The sequence below is a fragment of the Diceros bicornis genome, chromosome X (assembly GCF_020826845.1).
Source record: "Diceros bicornis minor isolate mBicDic1 chromosome X, mDicBic1.mat.cur, whole genome shotgun sequence".
Classification (NCBI taxonomy): Eukaryota; Metazoa; Chordata; class Mammalia; order Perissodactyla; family Rhinocerotidae; genus Diceros; species Diceros bicornis.
Genome location: NC_080781.1, coordinates 41343650 through 41365515, shown reverse-complemented (window position 1 = coordinate 41365515; position 21866 = coordinate 41343650). Strand labels below are relative to the sequence as shown.

Here is a 21866-nt window from a genome sequence, read left to right as displayed (position 1 = left end):
GTCAGAGAGTACAGCCAGTGCTGCATGTGGAGGGTGAAGTTGATTTGTGATAAGGTTTATTAACACCATGAATTTACTTACGTGGTTACAAGTGTGATTTCAATCATTGATCCTGTTACTTATAGTGTCTATTCTCACCAGTATTAAAAATCGATTTCTAATGTAAATTAACAGAACTAATGTAAAGAATCAGATTATATTACATATAGAAATCAAGTCATTGTTACTAACATCAAATATTCCTCCTGATAGAAATGTTACCAATGTTTCAAATTAGGATTGCCAATAAAAACTATCAGTAGCAATGTTATAAATTAAATTGTTTGCAAGTAGAAATTGAATTGTTGGTTACTATTATCATAAAATATAATCTCTAATATTACAAATTATCACCAATACTACAAATTATTTTTACTGATATAAATTATGAGTACCAATGTTATGAATTAAATTATACTTCCTAACAGAAATTGAATAATCATTGCTAGTATCATCAAATATTATAACTATTATTACAAATTATTATCAATATTACAAATTATGCTTTAATAAATTATAAGTGCCTATTTTGAATTATACTATACTTAATAGAAATTGTATTATTATCATCAAATGTTATAAGTAATGTTACAATTTCTTACAAGTATTACAAATTAAGATTATCAATATAAGTGATGAGTATCTATGTTGTAAATTAAATTATAATTACTAAAAGAAATTAAACTGTTAGTGCAAACATTGTAAAATGTTGTTACAAATTATTACCAATGTTACAATTTGATTACTAAGATAAATTATGAGTACCTATGTTTTGAATTGTCTTATAGTTACTAATATAAATAATTATTAATATGGCTAACATTCCATATGACATTATAAATAATTACTAATATTAAAGTTATGATTACTAATATAAATTATGAGTACCATGGTTATGAATCACATTTTAGTTGCAAATAGAAATTGAATCACGGTTACTAATGCCATCAAATTTTACAACTAATTTTACAAATTTTTAACAATGTTACAAATTATGTTTACTTATGTAAATAATCATTACCAGTTTTATGAATTAAATAACAATTAAATATCAATATTGACCCCACATTACCAACTCGGTTAAATAAGCATTGCTACTAATGTTAAAAATTCTTACCAGTATTACAAATTATGATCACTGATATAAATTAACAGTATCATGAATTAAGTTTGCTTACAGATGAAGATGAAATCATTAGTTCTTAGGAAACCCAATTTGTTTAGCATTATTATTATTCCACATTCTCTGAGAGACAGTATAGTTGGCTATGGTTAAGAGCATGAACTCTGTAGCCAGAATTTCTGTATGGGAATCCTAGCTCCACAACTTATTAGCTTCCTAACATAGGAAACATTACTTAAATGCTCTGTGCCTCAGTTTACCCATCTGCAAAATGTGGGTAATAATAGTTCCTGCCTCATAGAGTTGGTGTGAGAATTAAATTATTTAATGAACATAAAGTGGTTAGAACAGTACATCTGGCATATATCATATATTAACTGCTACCTAAGTGTTGACAAACTTCCCTTCTTTTTTTTTTTAAATTTTTTTATTTATTTATTTTTTCCCCCAAAGCCCCAGTAGATAGTTGTATGTCATAGTTGCACATTCTTCTAGTTGCTGTATGTGGGACGCGGCCTCAGCATGGCCGGAGAAGCAGTGCGTCAGTGCGCGCCCGGGATCCGAACCCGGGCCGCCAGCATCGGAGTACGCACACTTAACCGCTAAGCCACGGGGCCGGCCCTACAAAGTTCCCTTCTATTACTAGTTTTTTGAGTGTTTTTATCATGAAAGGATGTTGGACTTTGGCAAATGCTTTTTCTATGTTTGACATGATCATGTGGTTTTTGTCCTTTATTCTATGAATATTGTGTATTGTATTAATATTGATTTTCATGCAAGTTGAGTCACACTTGCATTCCTGGGCCTAATCCCAATTGGTCATGATGTGTAATCCTTTTTATATGTTGTGGGATTCAGTTTGTTAGTATTTTGTTGCAAATTATGGTATCTATAATCATAATGGATATTGGTCTGTAGTTTTCTTATGATGTCTTTGTCTGGTTTTGGTATCAGGATAATACTAGCCTCATAGAATGAGTTGGACAGTATTCCCTCCTCTTCTGTTTTTGGGAATAGTTTGTGAAAGATTATTGTTAATTCTTTTTAAATGTTTGGTAGAATTCACTAGTGAAGACATCTGGTCCTGGGCATTTCTTTGTAGGAAGTTTTTTTTAAATTACTAATTCAATCTTTTCATTTATTACAGGCCTATCCAGATTTTCCATTTCTTCTTGAGTCAGTTTTGGTAGTTTGTATCTTTCTAGGAATTTGTCCATTTCATCTAGGTTTTCTAATTTGTTGGCATACAATTGTTCATAGTACTCTCTTATGATACTTTCTATTTCTGTAAGGCTGGTAGGTATGTCCCCTCTTTTGTTCTTGATTTTTATAATTAGTTTTCTCTTTTTTTCTTAATCTAAAGGTTTGTCAATTTTGTTGATCTTTTCAAAGAATCCAACTTTTGGTTTCATTGATTTTCTCTATTGTTTTTCTATTCTCTATTTCGTTTATTTCCACTCTAATCTTTATTACTTCTTTCCTTCTGCTTGCTCTGGGCTTAGTTTTCTCTTTTTCTAATTTCTTAAGATGGAAGATTAAGTTATTGATTTGATATCTTTTTTCTTTTTAAATATAGACATTTACAACTATGAATTTCCCTATAAGCACCACTTTAGCTGCATCCCTTAAGTTTTGTATGTTGTGTTTTCATTTTCATTAATCTCAAAATATTTTCTAATTTCCCTAGTGATTTCTTCTTTGACCCATTGGTTATTTAGAAGTGTGTTTACTTTTCACATATTTGTGAATATCCCAAATTTCCTTCTGTTTTTGGTTTCTAATTTCATTCAGCTGTGGTCAGAGAACATACTTTGTATGATTTCAGTCCTTTTACATTTACTGAGATTTGTATTGTGGCTTAACATATAGTCTGTCCTGGAGAATGTTCCATGTGCACTTGACAAGACTGTGTATTCTGCTGTTGTAGGGTGGAGTGTGCTATAGATGTCTGTTAGGTCTAGTTGGCTTATAGTGCTGTTCAAGTCTTCTCTTTCCTTGTTGACTCATTATTTAAAGTGAGGTGTTGAAGTCTGCAACTATTATTGTTGAATTGTCTGTTTCTCTCTTTAATTCTGCCTGTTATTGTTTCATGTATTTTGGGGGTTTGTTGTTAGGTGCATACATGTTTATCAGTGTTTCATCTTCTTGATGGATTGACCCTTTTTATCGGTATAAAATGTCTTTGTTTATCTCTAATAACAATGTCTGTTTTAGAGTCTATTTTATCTGATGTTAGTATAGCCATTTTAGCTCTCTTTTGGTTACTGTTTGCACAGTAAGTCTTTTTCTATCCATTTACTTTCAACTTATTTGTGTCTTTGAGTCTAAAGCGTGTCTCCTCTACACTGCATATAATTGGGTCATGTTTTTCATCCATTCTGCCTATCTCTGCTTTTAATTGGAGTGTTTAATTTATTTACATTTAATATAATTACCAATAAGGTAGAATTTATGTTTGTAATTTTGCTATTTGTTTTCTATATTTCTTATGTCTTTTTTGTTCCTGTATTCCTCCATTAATGCATTCTTTTGTGTTAAATAAGTATTTTATAGTGTACCATTTTAATTCTCTTGTTGTTTTTTTAAAAATTATTTTCTTAGTAGTTTCCTTAGGGATTACAGTTAACATCTTAATTTATACCACCCTCATTGGAATTAATATCAATTTAATTTTAATAGTATTTTTTAAAAAAACTTTGCTTCTTTATAGCTTTATTCCCTCATCCCTCCTTTGTGCTGTTATTGTCACACATTACATCTTTACACATCATGTGCCCGTGAACATAGACTTATGATTATTGTTTGATGCAATTGTCTTTTAATCCAGATAAGAGAAAAAATAAACATTATAAACAAAAACTACATTCATACTGTCTTTTATATTTATCTGTGTAGTTACCTTTACAGATGCTCTTTATTTCTTCATGTGGATTTGAGTTACTGTCTAGTGTCATTTTATTTCAGCATGAAGGACTCTCTTAGTATTTCTTTCTTTTTTTTATATAATTTTATTTATTTATTTATGTTTTCCCCCAAGGCCCCAGTAGATAGTTGTATGTCATAGCTGCACATCCCTCTAGTTGTTGTACGTGGGACGCGGCCTCAGCATGGCCGGAGAAATGGTGCGTCAGTGCGCGCCCGGGATCCGAACCCAGCCCGCCAGCAGTGGAGCACACGCACTTAACCGCTAAGCCACAGGGCCGGCCCATCTCTTAGTATTTCTTTTAGGAGATGTGTGCTAGTGATAGATCATTGAAGTTTTTGTTTATCTGTGAATATCTTAATTTCTCCTTCATTTTTGGAATATGGTTTTGAAGTATATAGAATTCTTAGTTGACAGTCTTTTACTTTTAGTGCTTTGAATATATTGTCCCACTGCCTTCTGGCCTTCAAGGTTTCTGCTGAGAAATCAGCTGTTAATCTTACTGAGGATTCCTTGTATGAGGATTCCTTGTATGTGATGAGTCACTTCTCTCTTACTACTTTCAAGATTCTTTCTTTGTATTTGGCTTTCATAAGTTTGTTTACGATTTGTCTAGATGTAGATCTCTGAGAGTTTATCCTACTTGAAATTCAGTGAGCTTCTTGGATGTATAGGTTAATATTTTTCATGAAATTTGGGAGGTTTTCAGCCATTATTCCTTCCAATATTCTTTATTGCACCTTTCTCTCTCCTCTCTCCTTTTGAGACTCCCATTATGTGTATATTGATATGCTTGATGGTGTTCTGCAGGCCTCTGAGGCTCTGTTCATTTTATTTTTTTTCTTTCTGTTCCTCAGATTGGATAATCTCAGTTGACCTATCTTAAAATTTGCTGATTCTTTCCTTTGCCAGCTCAAATCTACTATTGAGCCCCTCTAGTGAATTTTTCATTTCAGTTATTGTGTTTTTCAATTCCATAATTCTTTATTGATAGTGTCTATTTATTAGAATACCATTCTCATACTTTCTTGGTTTTAGACATGGTTCTTTGAAAATATTCTAAATATCTGATTGTAGTTTGGCTATTAATTCCAAATTCTGGGCTTCCTCAGGGACAGTGTCTCTTGACTGCTTTATTTTTCTGTGTTTGAGCCATACTTTATTGTTTCTTTGCAGGTCTTATAAATTTTTGTTGAAAACTGAACATTTTAAATAATATAATGTGGCAACTCTGGAAATCAGATTCTCCCCCTTCCCAGGGTTTGTTTTTGTTGCTCTTTGTCTTTTTAAGTGATTTTCCTTAACTAATTCTATAAAGGCTATATTCTTTGTCATATATGGCCACTGAAGTCTTTGGTCCATTAGCTTAGTGATCAGCTAATAATTGGACAGGCATTTCTTTAAATACTTTGAAGCAGTAAGTCTCCCAGCCTTTGCTGATGGGCTCTGTGTGCATGTTGGAGCATGCCTTCAATGTTAAGGCAAGCTGTTTACAACTTTGCCTTAGCCTTCACGTCCTGCTTGTGCAGAACTTCGTGGTCAGCCAGAGATCCTGGGCATGCAATGCACACAGCCTTATGCATATTTTCAGCTTTATAGATTCCTAGGAATATGTCAGAGCTTTTCAAAACCTCCTTTGGAGGTTCATTACCCAACTTTTCCTGTTAAGTTTTTTGATCAGCTTGTTATTTGTCTAACTGTAATCGCTGCCTCAGGCAGCTGCAATGTTAAACAATTGCTGTTGATTATTTTTGAAAAGCACCCCAAGGGAAAGCTGTTCACACCGGGTGAACTCTAAGTCAGGTCAAATAGACAAGTCCTGTGAGTGGAGTTTTCTAAGAAAGTGCCACATAGGTCAGATAAAGATAGTTTTCTGGGAATGAGGTTTTGGAGGAACTTCAACCCTGTTCTGCCCCCTCCAGCGGTTGCTAGGCTGCTGGTTTTCATCAGGATTGCAAGGCTGTTGATTTTCAATGCTGTTGTGGAGGTGAGGAGAAGGAGATGGGAACAGGAAAAGTTCAAATGCCACAAAGCTTACTGTTCTTTCTGAGATTCAGCCATTTTTCTTGAATATATGCTTCCTGAATTGTTGTAAACCTTTGGTCAATTTTCAGAATTCTTACAAAATTGATTTTAACAATTTTTGCCAGTATTCTCATTGCTTTTATGGTGGGGAGGATTTTTATAGGCTGTTACTCTGGCATTTCCACTGACATCACCTCCAGGCATATCCTGTTCTTTCCCAGCCCCAGCCCTAGGATAATGGTATTTCAAAGCCAGGATCTGGGAGCTAGATATACTCATTGCTACTGGAATGTCCTTGCTTCCAGGCCCTCTCATTGTACAGAGCTAGGATTTTTTAAATATATATATATATGAAATATATACATATGAAATTATATATATACATATATATGAAATGTTCCTACTGATACCTCCAATTCTAATCCAACATCCAACAGAGTTACTTCTAGCCTTCCCCCATTCTATATTTGTATTTCTCTTCTCTAACAATGAGAACCCTAACCTCCACCATCATCAATATATTTACTTATTTGTTCAATCCTACAATACACAGAAAGTATTTTTAGAATTTCAACATCCATACCACTGTGAAAAACAAACCTAGTAAGGTAGAGCTTGATATCTGTTTGCCCTTTTTATGTCTTTAGACGAGGGTATACAGTCAAAGTACTGTATTAAAAAGTTACTTGGTTTAGTTCATTTTATTTCTCATTCAGCATGGTTATGTTATTCACTTTATTTCAAATATACTTTGTTTCTCTTTGAATTAAATTTTAGTTTTTTCTCTATCTATGCTGATGTAATTTTATATTTTTAAATGTAAGACATTAGCATGATTCCAAAAGTCAAAATATAAACAAACATAAACAGATAAAATTTGAAATCTAGATGAAAGGATAATTTCCTAGGGAAACACAGTTTACCAAGATTGACCCCCATTAGAGCTTAACAAACCAATTTCCATAAAAGAAATAGAGAAAGACATTAAGAAACTACTTTAGAAAAAAACATCAGGCCCAGATGGTTTTGCAGGGAAATTCTACCAAACTGTTAGAGACCAGTTAATCCCAATGTCACATAAATTGTTCCAAATGAAAAGAAACTTCCACATTATTTTTCTAAAGCAATTAAAACATTGACAGCGCAAAAAAGAAAAGCATAGACCATTTTCACTGGTGAATATCAATGCAAAAATCCTAAATAAAATATTAGTATACAGATTCAAAACTACCGTAAGAAAATAATATAGCATGACCAAGTAAGTGAGTTTCCTTCTGTGAATGCAAAGATGGTTCATTATAGGTAATGTATTGATATGGTACAACATATTAATAGATCTAAGGAGAAAATCATATGATCATTTCCATAGATATTTAAAAAGCCTTTGACAAAATTCAACACCCATTCTGATAAAATCATTCAAAAATAGAAATCAACTTATACTTTCTTAACATGATAAAATTGGTATACCTCAATCCTAAAGTTATCACCAACTTAATGGGATGACATTGAAGACAAAGGCAAAGTGCCCACTATCTCCACTCCTATTCAACATTGTACTGGAGGTATTAGACCAATGCAATTAGACTAGGAAAAAATTATAGATGTAAGAATGGCTAAAGAGGATGTAAAAATATCTCTATTTATAGATGATATGGTGGTATGCCTGAAATCTCCCAAAGAACCAGTAATAAAGCAAATTCAAACAATAAAATAATTCAGTAACATAGCAGTATATAAAATCAACATACAGAAATCAGTAGTTTTCATATACACAAATAACCAGATAGAAGGTGTAATAGATGAGAAAACCCCATTTATGATAACAACAAAAATGGTAAAATACTTGAGGATGAAGTTAACAAGGGATGTGCACACTTATATGAGGAAAAGTTTAAAACACTCCTGAAAGACACAAAGGTAGACTTGAACAAATGGAAAGATATTCCTTGTTCGTGGATAGGATGAATTAATGTCATAAAGCTGTCAGTTCCCCTTCTCAGGTCTCTGTTTTTAATTTATAAATTTAATGTGATCCCCAAAAATATGCCTATAAGCTTTTATCTGGAGCTGGACAAGTTGATAGTAAAGTTCATATGGAAAAGCAAACATCATATGGAATAGCCAGGAAAACCCTAAAAAGGAAGAGCTATGATGGGGGGAACTAGCCCTAACAGCATACAGGGAGTTTAATGCCTCTGCCAGAAAACATATTATGAATCTTTCCTAATCTAAACAGTATGATGCTGACAGATGAACAGACTAACAGACTAAAGGAAGAAAAATTAAAAGTCCAGATATAGATCCATGTACATATGGAAATGTAGTAGATGGTAGTGGCAAGCTTTGTTTTTGATTTAAATTCTTCATCCATCTGAAATTGATTTTCTTTTTCTTTTTTTTAGCACCCTTACAAACATCTTTATTACATGTGTTCTTTAACACTTCTCTACATGCATTACAGAATGGCTATCACATCCATCCACTTACATAACACTCTTCTCAACATAGCAAGCAGGTAGCTTTCTTATAAAAGTCTTTATTACATGTGTTCTTTGAAACTGATTTTCATATACAGTGTGAGGTAGGTAGGGATCCAGTTTCATCTTTTTCCTTATAAGTAACCCTTTTTTCTCCCACTTATCTGATTTGCCACCTCTATCACATATGAAAATTTCAAATATGTGTGGGGCAGGTTCTGGACTGTCTGTTCTAGTCCATTGGTCACTTTCTCTACACCTGTACCAATGCCATACTATCTTAATAACTACATTTTCTTATTAATTCCTGATATCTGGTAGGGCAGTCGCACCTCCTGGCTGTTCTGTAGCTGTGTAGAGGCTATTTTTGTCGGGGACAGAAAGAACAGGACTTCAGAAGCCAGGAACAAGACAGAGTTAATGGTGGGAAATGGTGGCAGAGGGTGGCAGAGGCATTAGACTTCCTGCAGGCCAGCTTGCCACCCCTACCCCACTGTGCAGCATGGAGGCGCAGAAGCTAGGCCTGGATTTGTGGAAACAGTTTCCCCAACCCTGTACTTTGAAGCTCTGGTGGGAAGGTTGCCCAGCCTCCATTATGTGGTGGGAGATACATATAGGGACTCTGGCTCTGCTACCCCGTCTACTCCCATCCAGGTTGCAGACCGCCAGGAATCCTCAGGGATGCTCAGTTCGGTGTGTCTAAAGAGTCACCAGTCAGGGGTGGAGCTCATGGGAGGACGCTGTTAAGCACAGTTTGACTTCTTTTCACCCAGACGTCCCTAGCCTGGTGATCTGCTTACATCAACCTGGTCGTGCAGACCTAGGGGTGGGGAGTGCTGTGGGAATAGGGACTTCCCCTCCCTTGCTACCTACCCTACAGGTAATTTATGGCTCAGCAAATATTTATAGAGTGTTCACGCTGTGACAGGTGGAGTCCAACCCCAAAGCCTCTCTGGATCCAGTCTCGTCTCTGGGCCCAGGATTCATAGTCCCTATGCAGTGAAGAAAGAGAGGGTGCTTTGGGGTGAGAATCAACAGGGTCAGGGATGTAGGAATGGTGTGAAAGAGAGAGGGCAGGAGTGAGGGAGCAATTGAAGGAAGGAGCAAGGCGATAAGTCAATAGGGTGGGGAGTTTCTTTTGAGGGGCCAATTTCATTGAGCTATAACAAGTTCAGAAAAGGGGACATATCATAAATGTACAGCTGGTTGAATTTTCACAAAGTGAGCACACTCCTGTCACTTTCACCCAGATCAAGAAACAGAACGTGGCCAGATAGATAGATCCCCAGCACAGTTAGAAGTTGATGGTCTTTGGGAGGCTTAGACGGGTTTGTGATGTTGAAGAAGGTGGAGAGTCCCCAGTTCACTGTGGTTGAGTAGAAGTCTGGGTCCAAGGCAGGAGGCTGTTGTACATGAAGATTCAATAGCAGATACCAGGTCACCAGGGAAGGTAGCCAAGTTCTTGGCTTCACGTTCCTCTTGCCAGTGCTCAAACAAGCAAGTGGCCCTCCACAAACACTATGCAAGGTTGCGATTCAGGTATGTGGCCTTGTGGGGGTGGCAGAGAAGCACCTGGAGATGGCTGGGCAGAGCACTGCTCCACATGCTTCTCCTCATAGTTTCTGCTCCTAGAAGAGAAGGGCAGCAGGGACTAAGGACAGGCAGAGGGGCCAGGGAACAGGGAAAGGGAATAGCAAATGGGTAGGGAAGAGGGAGGAAAGAAGAGAGCAGGGAGAGGGAGTAGGGAGCATGGAGAAGGAGCAGGGGCAGGGAATAGGAGAGGAAGCAGGGACTGGCAAATGGGAGCAGGGAGCAGAAAGAACAAGAAACCACTGGAGCTGTGGCTGCAGGCATATCTGAGGGGTACACTGAAGGCCCAGTGGCATCCTTTCCTGTAGATATTCAGGAAGCCTCCCTGAGGTGCTCCTCTCTGAGCCCCTTCCAAGGATACACCACTCATTTCCTGAAGTGCAGGTTCCCATCCCTCAAAGAGCCTAGAGGGGACAGACGCCATGCCCTGACTGTCAGTAAAGTGTGACCACATGTCCCTTGGCTAGGACAAACTGTCATCCCCAAGTGGTCAGTCCCAAAGATTTAGGACACTATGTGGTGGTGGGGGCGGGGGACAGAATTTGCTGTGGTTGGCTAAAATTGGGAGCACGGTATCCTGGGGTGGAGAGCACTTTGTGGGAGAATACCCCAGGGAGGGGACACTTTGTTCCAGGGATGGGAAAGAGGGAGGCCTGAGGATGAGGAATCCAGGCAGGGTGGGGACAGGCTGGCTGACCTGTGATGAGGAATTCCTGAAGGGGAAGCTCTCCTCATGGATGTCACCACAGCTGTTCTTGGTGGACGTGTAGATAGATATAACCACATTGCTCTTTATATTCAGGTATGGCCATGAACCAGAGGTTCAGGACCCCTTTAGGAACCTTGATTGTCTTTGAGGGGAGAAAAGGGAGAGGGACACTGGGACTGAGGATCATTTATAGGGTGAGGGGATGGGGTCTTAACATCACATCAGTAGCTTTTGGGTCTCACAGACCCACCCCACTCTCTCAGCCAGAGCAGGGTCAGGGGCTTATATTTTGGTGGGGAGACAGGTCTGGGGAAGAGGTGGGCAGGGTACCCTGGTGATTTGAACTCATAATGCCTCATGGTCTCAGTGAGGACGATGAGCCCCAGGAATTAAGCCACGAGGACTAGGGGTGGGAAAAATATGTCAGGGGACCCCCTTAGGGTTCAGGCATTCACGATTTTCCCCATCCCCAAGACTCCTGGAAAAAAAAGTTGGCAGAGAAACTGCTCTCCAGGTTCTGCCACCTCAGGAGGCTTTATCCACCCTTCTGGAACCTCACTGTGAGTCCCTGTGTTGGAGGCCTCTCTGAGATGGGTCCAGACTTACCCATGTCTGAGTTACAGTAAGCAGCGTGGGGGTATGGTTGGTAGCACCCGAAGGCCTGCCTAAGGGTGGTCACAGACAGAGCCAGGAGTAAAGCAGGAGCTAGCAGGAAGGCGAGATTCATGGCAGGGGCCTGAGGGACATGGGGGGCGGAAGTTGAAGCATGACCTTTCACTGGCCCAGCTCACCCACAATCAGGAGAGGATTCAGGGAACATCTCATCTAACACTACTGCTTTCCAGGGTCCTGGGGTCAGGGGGAGGCCTCCATGGTGTGGTAGAGGGAAAGGACACTGAGTCTGGGCCTCTGGTACCAGTGACCCCACCTCCATCAGTCAGAGCTGTAGCTCTCCACAGACGTTCAGCAGGAGGTCCAAGCTCAGTATTGGATAAATAGTCAACAGCAATAGTCATTCCTGCCCACGTGAACCCTCTACTTTACTCTTTCAAGAGAGCATACCTCCAGCCTTCTACTGGAGTGAGAATTGGGAGTTGGGGAGTGTGTCTGAGGTTCTAACAGCTTCTTATGCAAACTTTCAACCCATCTTCTTTTTTAAAAAAGCTCCACCTTCACCCCCATATCGAAAGAGAACTTGTGCCCTAATCGTTTACTTTGGTGGGAGCTCTACAGTGTAATCAGGGTTGGTCCTCAGATTTCACCACTACTAGCATAGGAGGTATCCAGGGCTGGATAGTGAGATAGGTGTCAGTCACTACTGATAAAAAGAAAGGGCTGGTCTTATTATAGAAATCTACCTCTTCATCTGTCGTTGGGTGGCAGATAGAGATGTTTCAACATACAGGGTAATTCATTGGGAGCTGTTCCAGCAGGGAGATTTTCCAACTGGAGATATCTAAGGATGGGGAAATGTGCCAATGGGAGTCAGTCAATAGGGTTTATATGGATAGATGGGATTTTAATGAATGGAAAGATTTTTTTTCAAACAGGCTTATCAATGAGGTAGAGCACAATGGTGGGTATTTCTGAATGGGAAGACTTGACAAGGGAGCTCATCAATGGGAGCATTTTTGATGGGAGTGTCTCAGTGGGGAGATATGCCAGCTGGCTGAGATGTAAGAATGGGTACATTTGTCAATAGAAGTTGTCAATGGGAATTATGTCATAGAAAGATATTTATGAATAGAGAGATTTGTCAGCTGGGTGGTCAGGAGGGGATATGCCAATGGATGGGTAATTATAAAGAGAGATATTTGTCACTGGGGGTCCATCAGTGGATGATAGAGTGCTGCTGGGTATTTATGAATGGGGAGATTTATCAATGGGGATATGTCAATGGGATATTTGGGTAGCTCAACAGAGGTATTTGTTAGTGGGGTATTTGTTAGTGGGGTATTTGTGAAAGAGGGGATTTGTACAGTGAGGAGAGGAGACTTTTCAATGGAAAGATTTACCAAGGGCTTAGAGATCTCTCACCAGTAGTCTTGGCGACAGTAGAAATTTATAAATGTGGTGGTGAATCGTCCACCATGAGGACTTCATAGTGGGGAATGTTATCACTGTGGGGAGGGGTTGTCCTCAGAAGTGTTTGAAAATGTTGATATTTTTCAGTGAGGGGATTTGCACACTGGGAAGCAGTGTACAAGTATCCTAGTAATAAGAAAAACATTACGAATGAGTATATTAAATATTTGTAACATCTCTAGGGGAGATTATCAGGATCATGAGTTGAACTAAGGTTTCCAGGGTGCATTAAATTATTACTACTGGTAGTATACATTATTTCTAATAATGTAAATTATCATCCTGATATTAAACATTATTTGAAATATTGTAAATAATCATTACTGATAAGAATTATCACTACTGGGGGCCAGCCCGGTGGCGTAGTGGTTAAGTTCACGCATTCCGCTTCGGTGGCCTGGGGTTCGCCAGTTCACATCCTGGGCATGGACCTATTCACCACTCCTCAAGCTATGCTGAGGTGGCGTCCCACATAGAGGAACCAGAAGGACCTACAACTAGGATATACAACTATGTACTGGAGGCTTTGGGGAGAAAAAAAAAGAGGAAGATTGGCAACAGATGTTAGCTCAGGGCCAATCTTCCTCAACAAAAAAAAGAATTATCACTACTGAACTTATACACTAAATTATATTTACCATAGTACTACTACTAATAACTAATACTTATAAGTGCTGTGTGCCTAGCACTGTTCCAGGCCCTTTGTATGTACGACCTCATTTACTGCTCACATTGTCCCTATGAGTTAGGCCGTCTTTTTATCCCTATGTTACAGATGTGGAAACTAAGGCACAAAGATTTCCCCAAGGACATAGAGCTAGGACATGGAAGGGGCAGGATTTGAATGCAAATGACCTGGCTCCAGTGTTCATGCTCTTAACCACTACACTACACTGCCTGTCTATAAATTAAATCATTGTTAGTAATATTACACATGAAGTTATTATTATGAGAGTTTCATGTGTTTTGACCCGAAAAAATACCCAAGGGGTGAATACAGCCATTAATCATCCTCCAACCCTAGCACAGACCTCGGAATGATTCTGGGTAGGGACTGTGAGGCCCATTTTTCAGGGAGAAGTACTGAGGCTCTGTGAGGGAAGGGCTGGCCCCCGGGCTCCCCATTGAGCTGGACCTCATGCTGCACACCTCACAGGGCTGGCCCCCCCACGTGCTTCCTCTCAGCCATCAGAGTCTCTCCCAAGCAGAGATTCACACACAGACACATGGAATGCCGGGGTAGGGGGTGGGGGGTAACTCACTTTAATGGATTTTATAGAAGAGTGATGGGGAGATGTAGTGACTCCAGGACTACAGATATCCTGCTAGGAACTCCTGCCGGGATCTGGGGGAGGGGGCCTTCTATACGGTTCTGGACTCTGTGAAAAGGGCTGCAGCAGGGCCTGGTGGTCAGCCCTGTCCATGAGGCATTGATGTCTTGATCAGGGCACCACCTGCAGGTGGGCAGGTCGGCAGGAGAATGGCCTCCACATTGGGTTCCACTGCCACTTTCTACTTCACCTTCCCCCCAGGGGTTGAAATAGCTGAGGGCTCAGGGAACAGTGTACGAGTCAGGGAGCTAGTATTAGGGTTCGTACTGTCAGGAGCTGCCAAACTCTTGTGATACGGCCACCAGGACCAAACCAGGGCCCAGGCCCTTCCCTTACAGTTGTGCTCATCAGTAAAGGCTGCCATTTGCCCCTTTCGGTGCGTGGGCTTCAGATCCTCCCAGGACAGAACCAAGGTGTAGATGTTGATGGAGAAATTGTTGCTGCAGTGTGCGTCCCCTGCACAGGCAGATGAGCACTGGGGGCTCAAAATCCACCTATCCCCATCCAGGACATACCTTGGGTCCTGGGGTAACCTTCCAGGAGTGCAAAAGGACAGGGCCACAGAGGATCCAGGGGGCCATACTTAGTGAGCCAGAAGACCCTGGAGGAGACCAGGGTTCTTATTGGTAGGAGCAGTGAGTAGTCTGATGGGAGGGAATTTGGGGGTCCTTTCCCTCACCAAAGAAGATATATTGGAGCCTTTTTTCAAGCAGATTCACGTCAATAGGACACTTGAGTGTTCCACTGAATGTTTGCACCAATCTGAAATTCCAGTCCCCTGGGGCCTTACTTAAGTCACTTTGGGGGCATGAGCCAGGGACTGAGAAGGGCCCGGAGGGGCCTGGGCCCAGCTACAGGAGCAGGAAGGCCGAAGGAAGGGAGTGGAGGGTCTCTCACTCAGGTTTTATGGGGTAGGATGAACCAGAAAGGTGAGGCTCGGGTCTAGAGGTCCCCGTTTTAGTAAAGGGAGAGCTGTGTAGGGGGAGGTTTTGGGGGGCTGCAGGTTGACGTACCTGGTTGGTCCTGATATTGAACCCTACCTGCACATCACTGCTGTCAATATTTCCTTCAAAGTTGGTCAGAGGAGTGAGTGGAGGAGAGGCAGGGGGAGGGGGAGAAGGGCAGAGCTTGGGGATATCTAGATCACACCTTCTCCCCATCCCTCCTTTTCCCCAAACAACTACCTCTAAGGAATCTCCTGCAGGCCATGGGTGGGGGGCCAGGGCTACCCCTTCCTCCAGAGTCCCTGGTTGGGTTATGGGGAGGGGGCTCTGGTTGCCTGGGGGTTTCCCTTTTCACTCAAGTCAGACTCACAGGACAAAACCTAAGGGTAGGGACAGTAACACCCACAGTTTGGATGACATCAGGACAGTGCCCGAGGGAGAAGAGCTGTTTGCCCGTTGATAGGGCATTCGCCAATGAGCCTGTCAACTGGAGGGATTTGTGAACGGGGGATTTGCCAAGGAGGCAGTGATTTGTCAGCAGGGGGATAATTTATGAACTAGAGAGCCCTGTGCAAATGGAAATTATAAATTAGTCTAGTAAAATGTTATAAAGTATTGAGTAGAGAGATTATCCAATAAGTTGTGGTTGATAATGCAGGTTAAATTACCATTACTGATGTTGCAGATCACCAATGCTAATGCCAATGTAGAGGATTATTACCAAATCTTCACATTTCATGTAAAATATAAAAAGCCAACATTTTGCACCCCTCACTCCCCACAGCACTGGTCCCAGGGTGCTCCCCCCAGGTCATGGGTTAGTTCCCAGACACTACACGGGGACACTGCCTGCTGGATGGTAGTTCTTTATTTCACTGTCTTGGAGAAAGACAGACAGGAGTGGGAAAGAGGGTGAACACTGTGCAGGCTTCGGCTTCTGTTGGGGGCAGGATTCAGGCCGTCCGGGGCCGCAGGGACTGCCAGGTGCACAACCCTGGCTCCCGGGGCAGGCAGGCCAGGTAGCGGCTCTGGTAGCCCTTGTCAGAGCCTGTGAGGAGCTGGTCCGTCCACAAGCAATGAGTGTCATTCTGAAGTTTGCAGGGAACGGATGAACAGGGAAACACCTGGAGGAGGGGAGCGAGACACATCTCTGAGGGCTTCTCCTGCCCCTACCTCCCCTAAGGAGCAGAACTTTCCCCTCCTCAGCTTTCAACAGTGAGCTGCTGAGACCTGGTGTTGCCCCACCCGGGCACAGACTCAAGAACGACCCCTCCCACTGGGGAAACAGTCACTGGGTTCGACAAGGTGACAGTAAGCCAGTGAAAGGATCAGTTTCTTGGAGTAGTGGTTGGGGAACAGTCACAGCAGCATCAGTCAGGCAGGTCTCCCCGGGAACTGTCCCATAGGATAGGGAACAACTGGCAGTAGCAGGGAACAGCTGGCAGGTGGGGAACTGAAGCATAGGAAGGAGCCGTGGGGCTCAGAGACAGGCACTGGGGTCAGAGGACATTCTGGTCAGTCAGGGAACAGTCTTGGAATAGTCAGAAGGGCAATGTAACACGCCCTTGTGTGCGGAACAGTCAGAGCTGCAGAGCAACATCAGATGTGCTGGGGAAGAGTCAGTGGGTTTGGGAAACAGCACTTTGGGTTCTTGGAGAACATTCTAGGGAACCAAGAAACAATCCCAGGGGGTCAGGAATAGACAGCGGGACTACAGAATAGTCACAAGGGGGAGTTAGAGGGACAGGAAGCAGCCAGAAAGTCCAGGGAACAGCGAATCCCCAGGTATCAGACACTGGGTAGATGACAGATGACTGTTCCAGGGGAACAGCCATAGGGACAAGAAATAGCCGGAGGGAGCAAGAAACAAGCCATGGTTTGGGGAAGAGCCCAAGGACGGCTCTCCAGGGGCGGGCAGGGCCCGGGCACTCACTGTGCATTCCTCACAGCCAGCGGCGTAGGTCTTGGTGAAGCCCTGGCGCTGAGCGGAGCTCAGACTGTTCCAGGGAGCCACGAAACTGCAGGTGGTGATGTGCAGGTTCCCCTTCCATAGTTGTCCTGGGGGAGGGGAGGGGGCAACAGGCGGCTTCTGATTGGCTGGGCCGGGGCAGGGCGGCGCCTGACTGCCGTCCCCGGAGCTCAGACCCCCCGCTGGGCAACCCCCCAGCCTTCTGATAGGCTTAAATTGGGGCGGTCCCCATTTCAACTGGGACCATTCCCACAGAGCCTCGCCCCCTCACGGTCGCCGGGCAGCGTCTGAAGAGCGGGTTGGCGTGGCACAGGGCGAGGGGGCGGGGCCTCACCAGCGATGAGAAACTCCTCGCTGCGGTTCGCGGAACTATGCAAGTATCCGCAGAGGCTCTCCATAGCCGGGGTGTAGATGAACTGGGTGTCAGGGGCATCCCCCAAGGCGCTGAACCCTTTGAACATCTGTCGATGGATGAGGGAAAGAGTCTTTTTTACTGACATATCCTCCCACTCCACGTTCTTCCCTGAAGTCATATAGCATCCCGAGATCACAGCTAACTTCCTCGCCAACTGGTGGTCAGAGGCTTTTTTTTTTTTAAGATTTTATTTATTTATTTTTTTCCCCAAAGCCCCAGTAGATAGTTGTATGTCATAGCTGCACATCCTTCTAGTTGCTGTATGTGGGATGCGGCCTCAGCATGGCCGGAGAAGCGGTGTGTCGGTGCGCGCCTGGGATCCGAACCCGGGCCATCAGCAGCGGAGCGTGCGCACTTAACCGCTAAGACACGGGGCCGGCCCAAGAGGCTTTTTTTTTTGATGGGATGTTAGGAACTGCTGGGGAAGGGTCAGGAGGGCTACCTTGGTCATCTTGATCTCATAACGCCGGTATGGGGTGGTCTGGTTGACTTCTGAGGTCCCCACGAACTTGGCCCTGATGACTGCAGGAGAGGAGGAAAAAAAGTGAATCAAATGGACTGCATGAGCCAATAAAATAAAATAATCACAATAATACTGGCAAAGTACATACTTCAATAGGGGTGGCTGGATGCCAGGCAGTGCCCTAAGCGATTTACACATGTGTTAAAGAGCTCATGTGTATATTAAGTGCCTGCTTTTGCCAGGCATTGCTCTAAGCCTTTGACATATATTCACCATGTGTTCACTCACTCAGCTAATATTTTGGAGCGCCTGCTGTGTGCCAGGCACCATTCTGGGTGTTAAAGACACAACGGTGAACAAAACACAGAAATCCCTTCCCTTGTGCAATTCGCATTCTAGCCAAGAGGAGACAGACTCAAGAAAAGCAAAATAAAAAGTGCATGGAATGTTAGAAGGTATTAAGTGTGATGAGGAATTTCAGAGCTGGGTAAGGGGGATCAGGAGTACTAGGGAACAGTGGTTAAAATTTTGACTAGGGTAGTCAGGGAAGGCCACTCTGAGAAGGTGACATTTGAGGCAGCCACCCATGTGGATACCTGGGGGGAAGGGTATACCAGGCAGAAGGAGCAGCCAGTACAAAGGCCCTGAGGCCGGACTGGGCCTGGAATGATCAAGGAAGCATGAGGATGCCAGTGTGGCTAAAGCAGAGTCAGTGCAGGGCGGAGTGGAATTGTTCTAGAGGTAGGCACCATGTGAACCCCACTGGACTGAGAGGGAAAACAAAGCACAGAGTGTGTGGGCAGAGTGGGGTACACTCACCAAGGTCAGAGCTGCAGAAGGCCATCTGCGGGTGGGGTGGGGCACAGGTACAGGCTCTGCTGGGGGCTGTCAGCCACAGCAACAACAGAATGCCGGAGGCCAAGGGTGCAAACGGGGCCATGGTGTGTTCTGCAGGGGTGGGGAGAAGGGGTCAGGGGTCTCCCAGCCCAGTTGATCCACGGACCTGGGCAGGCCTCCTATCCCATCCTGCCCCCCCCAAGGTGGGATTAGGGACCATACTAGGGCTTGAGGGGTTGGGGAGTTTGAAGATTTTAAGGGGGTTGGGGATTTGAGAGCCCAGAGGAGTTTAGGGGTTTAGCGGGTCGGGAGAGTTTAGGAGTTATGGGGTTTGAGCGATGTAGGGTACTGGAGAGTGGGGTGATTATGAGGTTGTGGTGTTTGGGGAATAAGGAGGCTGAGGGAGTCTGAGGATTTAGGGGGTTGGGGAAGTCGGAAGGCTGAGGAGTTGGGGGTGACGCATTTGGGGTTTGGGGAGCTGAAGGAGTTTGGAAGTTTCCAGGCTGTGCATATTGAGAGAGAGAGGAGGCGGAGGAGTTGAGGGAGGCTGAGGAATTTGGAGGAGGTTGGGGGCTTAGGGAGTTGGGGGAGTTTGGGGGCATAAGAGGGTGGAGGTGCCTGCGAGATATGGGAGCAGAGGAAGTTTTGAGGTTTAGGGAGTTGGGATTTAGGAGTCAGGGGGATTAGGGGGCTTGGGAAATTTAGGGAGCTTCAGGGGTTTGGGGGGGATTTCGGGGTCAATGAGGGAAATTAGAGGAGTTGGCAGCTTAGGAGGCATCTGTGATATTAGGGGCTCATGGGTTTGGGGGAGTTGGGGTGGATGTCAGGGGTTCAAAGGAGTTTGGAGTGTCAGGATTGGGGGAGCAGATCCAGCCCCCCACCCTCTTCCCCTTGACCAGCCCAGGGTCCTGGTACCCGCCGGCCAGGCTGAGCAGCCAGGCTGGCTGTCTGGTAGGAAAGCTCCAGCCCAGCTCCAGACCCTGCAGGCCACCGGGGCCTCTGCCTACCTCTGGTGGAGTCTCTCTAGGCGCTGGGTCTGCGGCGATGGCGGCAGGGCCCTAGCAGCGGAGGATAAATGTCCACGCGAGGAGCGGGGGTGGCAGCCGTGCGGAAACCACAGGCCTCCAGGCTTCCTGGATGCATTACTCATCCGCCCACCATCAGTGGAGGCCAAGGGGCGGGCCGAGGGCTGCTGAAAAAGAGATGCACCCTCCTCCACTCCCTCCCCCTGGGCCTCGCCCTGGCCATCCTCCTCCCTCATCACGGCGTCTGGCAACAGTCCTTCCAGGAGGCCTCAATGGAGGGCTTACAGGCAGGATTCCCTCCAGTGCAGTTCCCTAAAGTCTCCAAACTCGCTTCGAAGTCTATCCAATCACCCACATCCCCCCAACTCCCCATGGCTGAAGCCCAAATTAGTTCATTCCTTCAATAAACACTTCTTCTGCACCTACTGTGTGCCAAGCACACACAAAAAACCACGAAAATCCCTCTCCTGGTAGCTCCGACATTCTGGTGAAGGGTGGGGGAGACAGAGAAGAAACAAATCAGTAGAAGCAGTGGAGGGAGATAAGGCAGGTGAATGGAGCACTGAGGCCCGGAGAGACTAGGTGACTTATCCAAGACCACAGTTAATAAGTGGCAGAACTGGGATTTGAAATCAGGTGGCCTGGAGCCAGAGCCTGGGTCTTAACCGCTCTCAAAAATCACAGGCAAATAGCCAGCATTTATATGGCACCAACTCTGTTCTAGGCACTCCGCATAGTTTATCTCACTTAAAGCTCACAGTAAGCCTCTGAGATGGGCACCAGTATTATTCCCATTTTACAGATGAGGAAATATGAAGTGTAGAGAGATTGAAGAACTTTCCCAGGATCACAGGGTATGGCTGGGATTTGAACCTAGGCTAACTGGTGCCAGGATCTTAACCCAGGCGTGGCACAGTCCTGGCAAGCAGAGAAGGTACTGGTGAATCCATGAGCTTTGGGGTGGGGGGAGTTGAATGGTGGTGAAAGAGGCCAGTGAGTCAGTAGAAAACTGATCCCCTCCCATCCTGCCCTGCCCCTTCCCCACCAACCCTCCCACACCCCTGGTGGGGGGTGGGGTGAGGCAATCCCTGCCCTCCAGCTTCCAGATGCTGCCTAAATCTTCCTTGGGGTCCTGGGAAAGGGCTCGGAGGGCTGATTAACATCCTTCCTTAGTTCAGGGAGGACAGACCAATAATAATATGATGGGAGTGATGATGGCAGCCACTTATTGAGCACTTACTGTATACTGTGCCCTAAAGTCTTTGGGTAAATTCTCTCATTCAATCTCCATTACCCCCTTGCTAATTAAGCTTGATTAACTCAGGGAGGTCAGCCCATTCAACAACAACAGCAATACCCCACAACAAAAACTACCAGCAGCATTTATAGTGTGCTTCCTGGGTATCAGGCACTGTTCTAAAATCTTTTTGACTGCGTTCTCTCTGAGTCAATCCTGATTATCTCCTTGCTAATTAATGTTGGCGAACCAAGGGATGTGAAACCAATAATAATAATAGTACCCAGCACTTTCTGAGGATGGAGGCTTCCTGTGTGCCAGATACCGTGCTAAGCGTTTTTCTCCCCGAAGTAACTAATCTATCCCTCACAACATCCCTGTGAGTTAGAGACTGTCCATATTCTCATTATACAGAGGCGGAAACTGAGGCACACACAAAGGGGTCGAGGGAATGAGAGTGAAGAAATGGCTCTGTTGGGAGGACAAGAAAGGGGAGAAGGGAAGTGCACCAGGACTTGGGAGAAGCTGATTGTGAAAGTGGGGGAGTGAGAGTGCACGAGAGCGGGGCTGACTCAGTGCGGGGGGATGCCCCGAAGGGAGACGTGGGAGAAGGGAAAGTCCTGCTGCAGCCCCTCGCTGACCCTGCTTCTGACGCCACCTCTGTGCTCTGA

At 44.1% G+C, this 21866-nt stretch overlaps 2 protein-coding genes across 3 annotated transcripts in view; one reads left to right on the top strand and one right to left on the bottom strand.

Annotated features, from left to right (window-relative positions):
- SYN1 (synapsin I) overlaps nt 1-21866 on the top strand; it is a 43778-nt gene that overhangs the window by 13215 nt on the left and 8697 nt on the right. The gene's annotated exons all lie outside the window — the stretch shown is intronic.
- TIMP1 (TIMP metallopeptidase inhibitor 1) lies at nt 16100-20094 on the bottom strand. Its single transcript, XM_058535756.1, has 6 exons — nt 19941-20094; nt 18916-19044; nt 18076-18155; nt 17553-17679; nt 17183-17307; nt 16100-16373 (listed from the first exon to the last, which is right to left on the bottom strand). The coding sequence occupies exons 2-6, from the start codon at nt 19034-19036 to the stop codon at nt 16203-16205; spliced, it is 624 nt and encodes a 207-aa protein (XP_058391739.1). The 5' UTR covers nt 19037-19044; nt 19941-20094; the 3' UTR covers nt 16100-16202.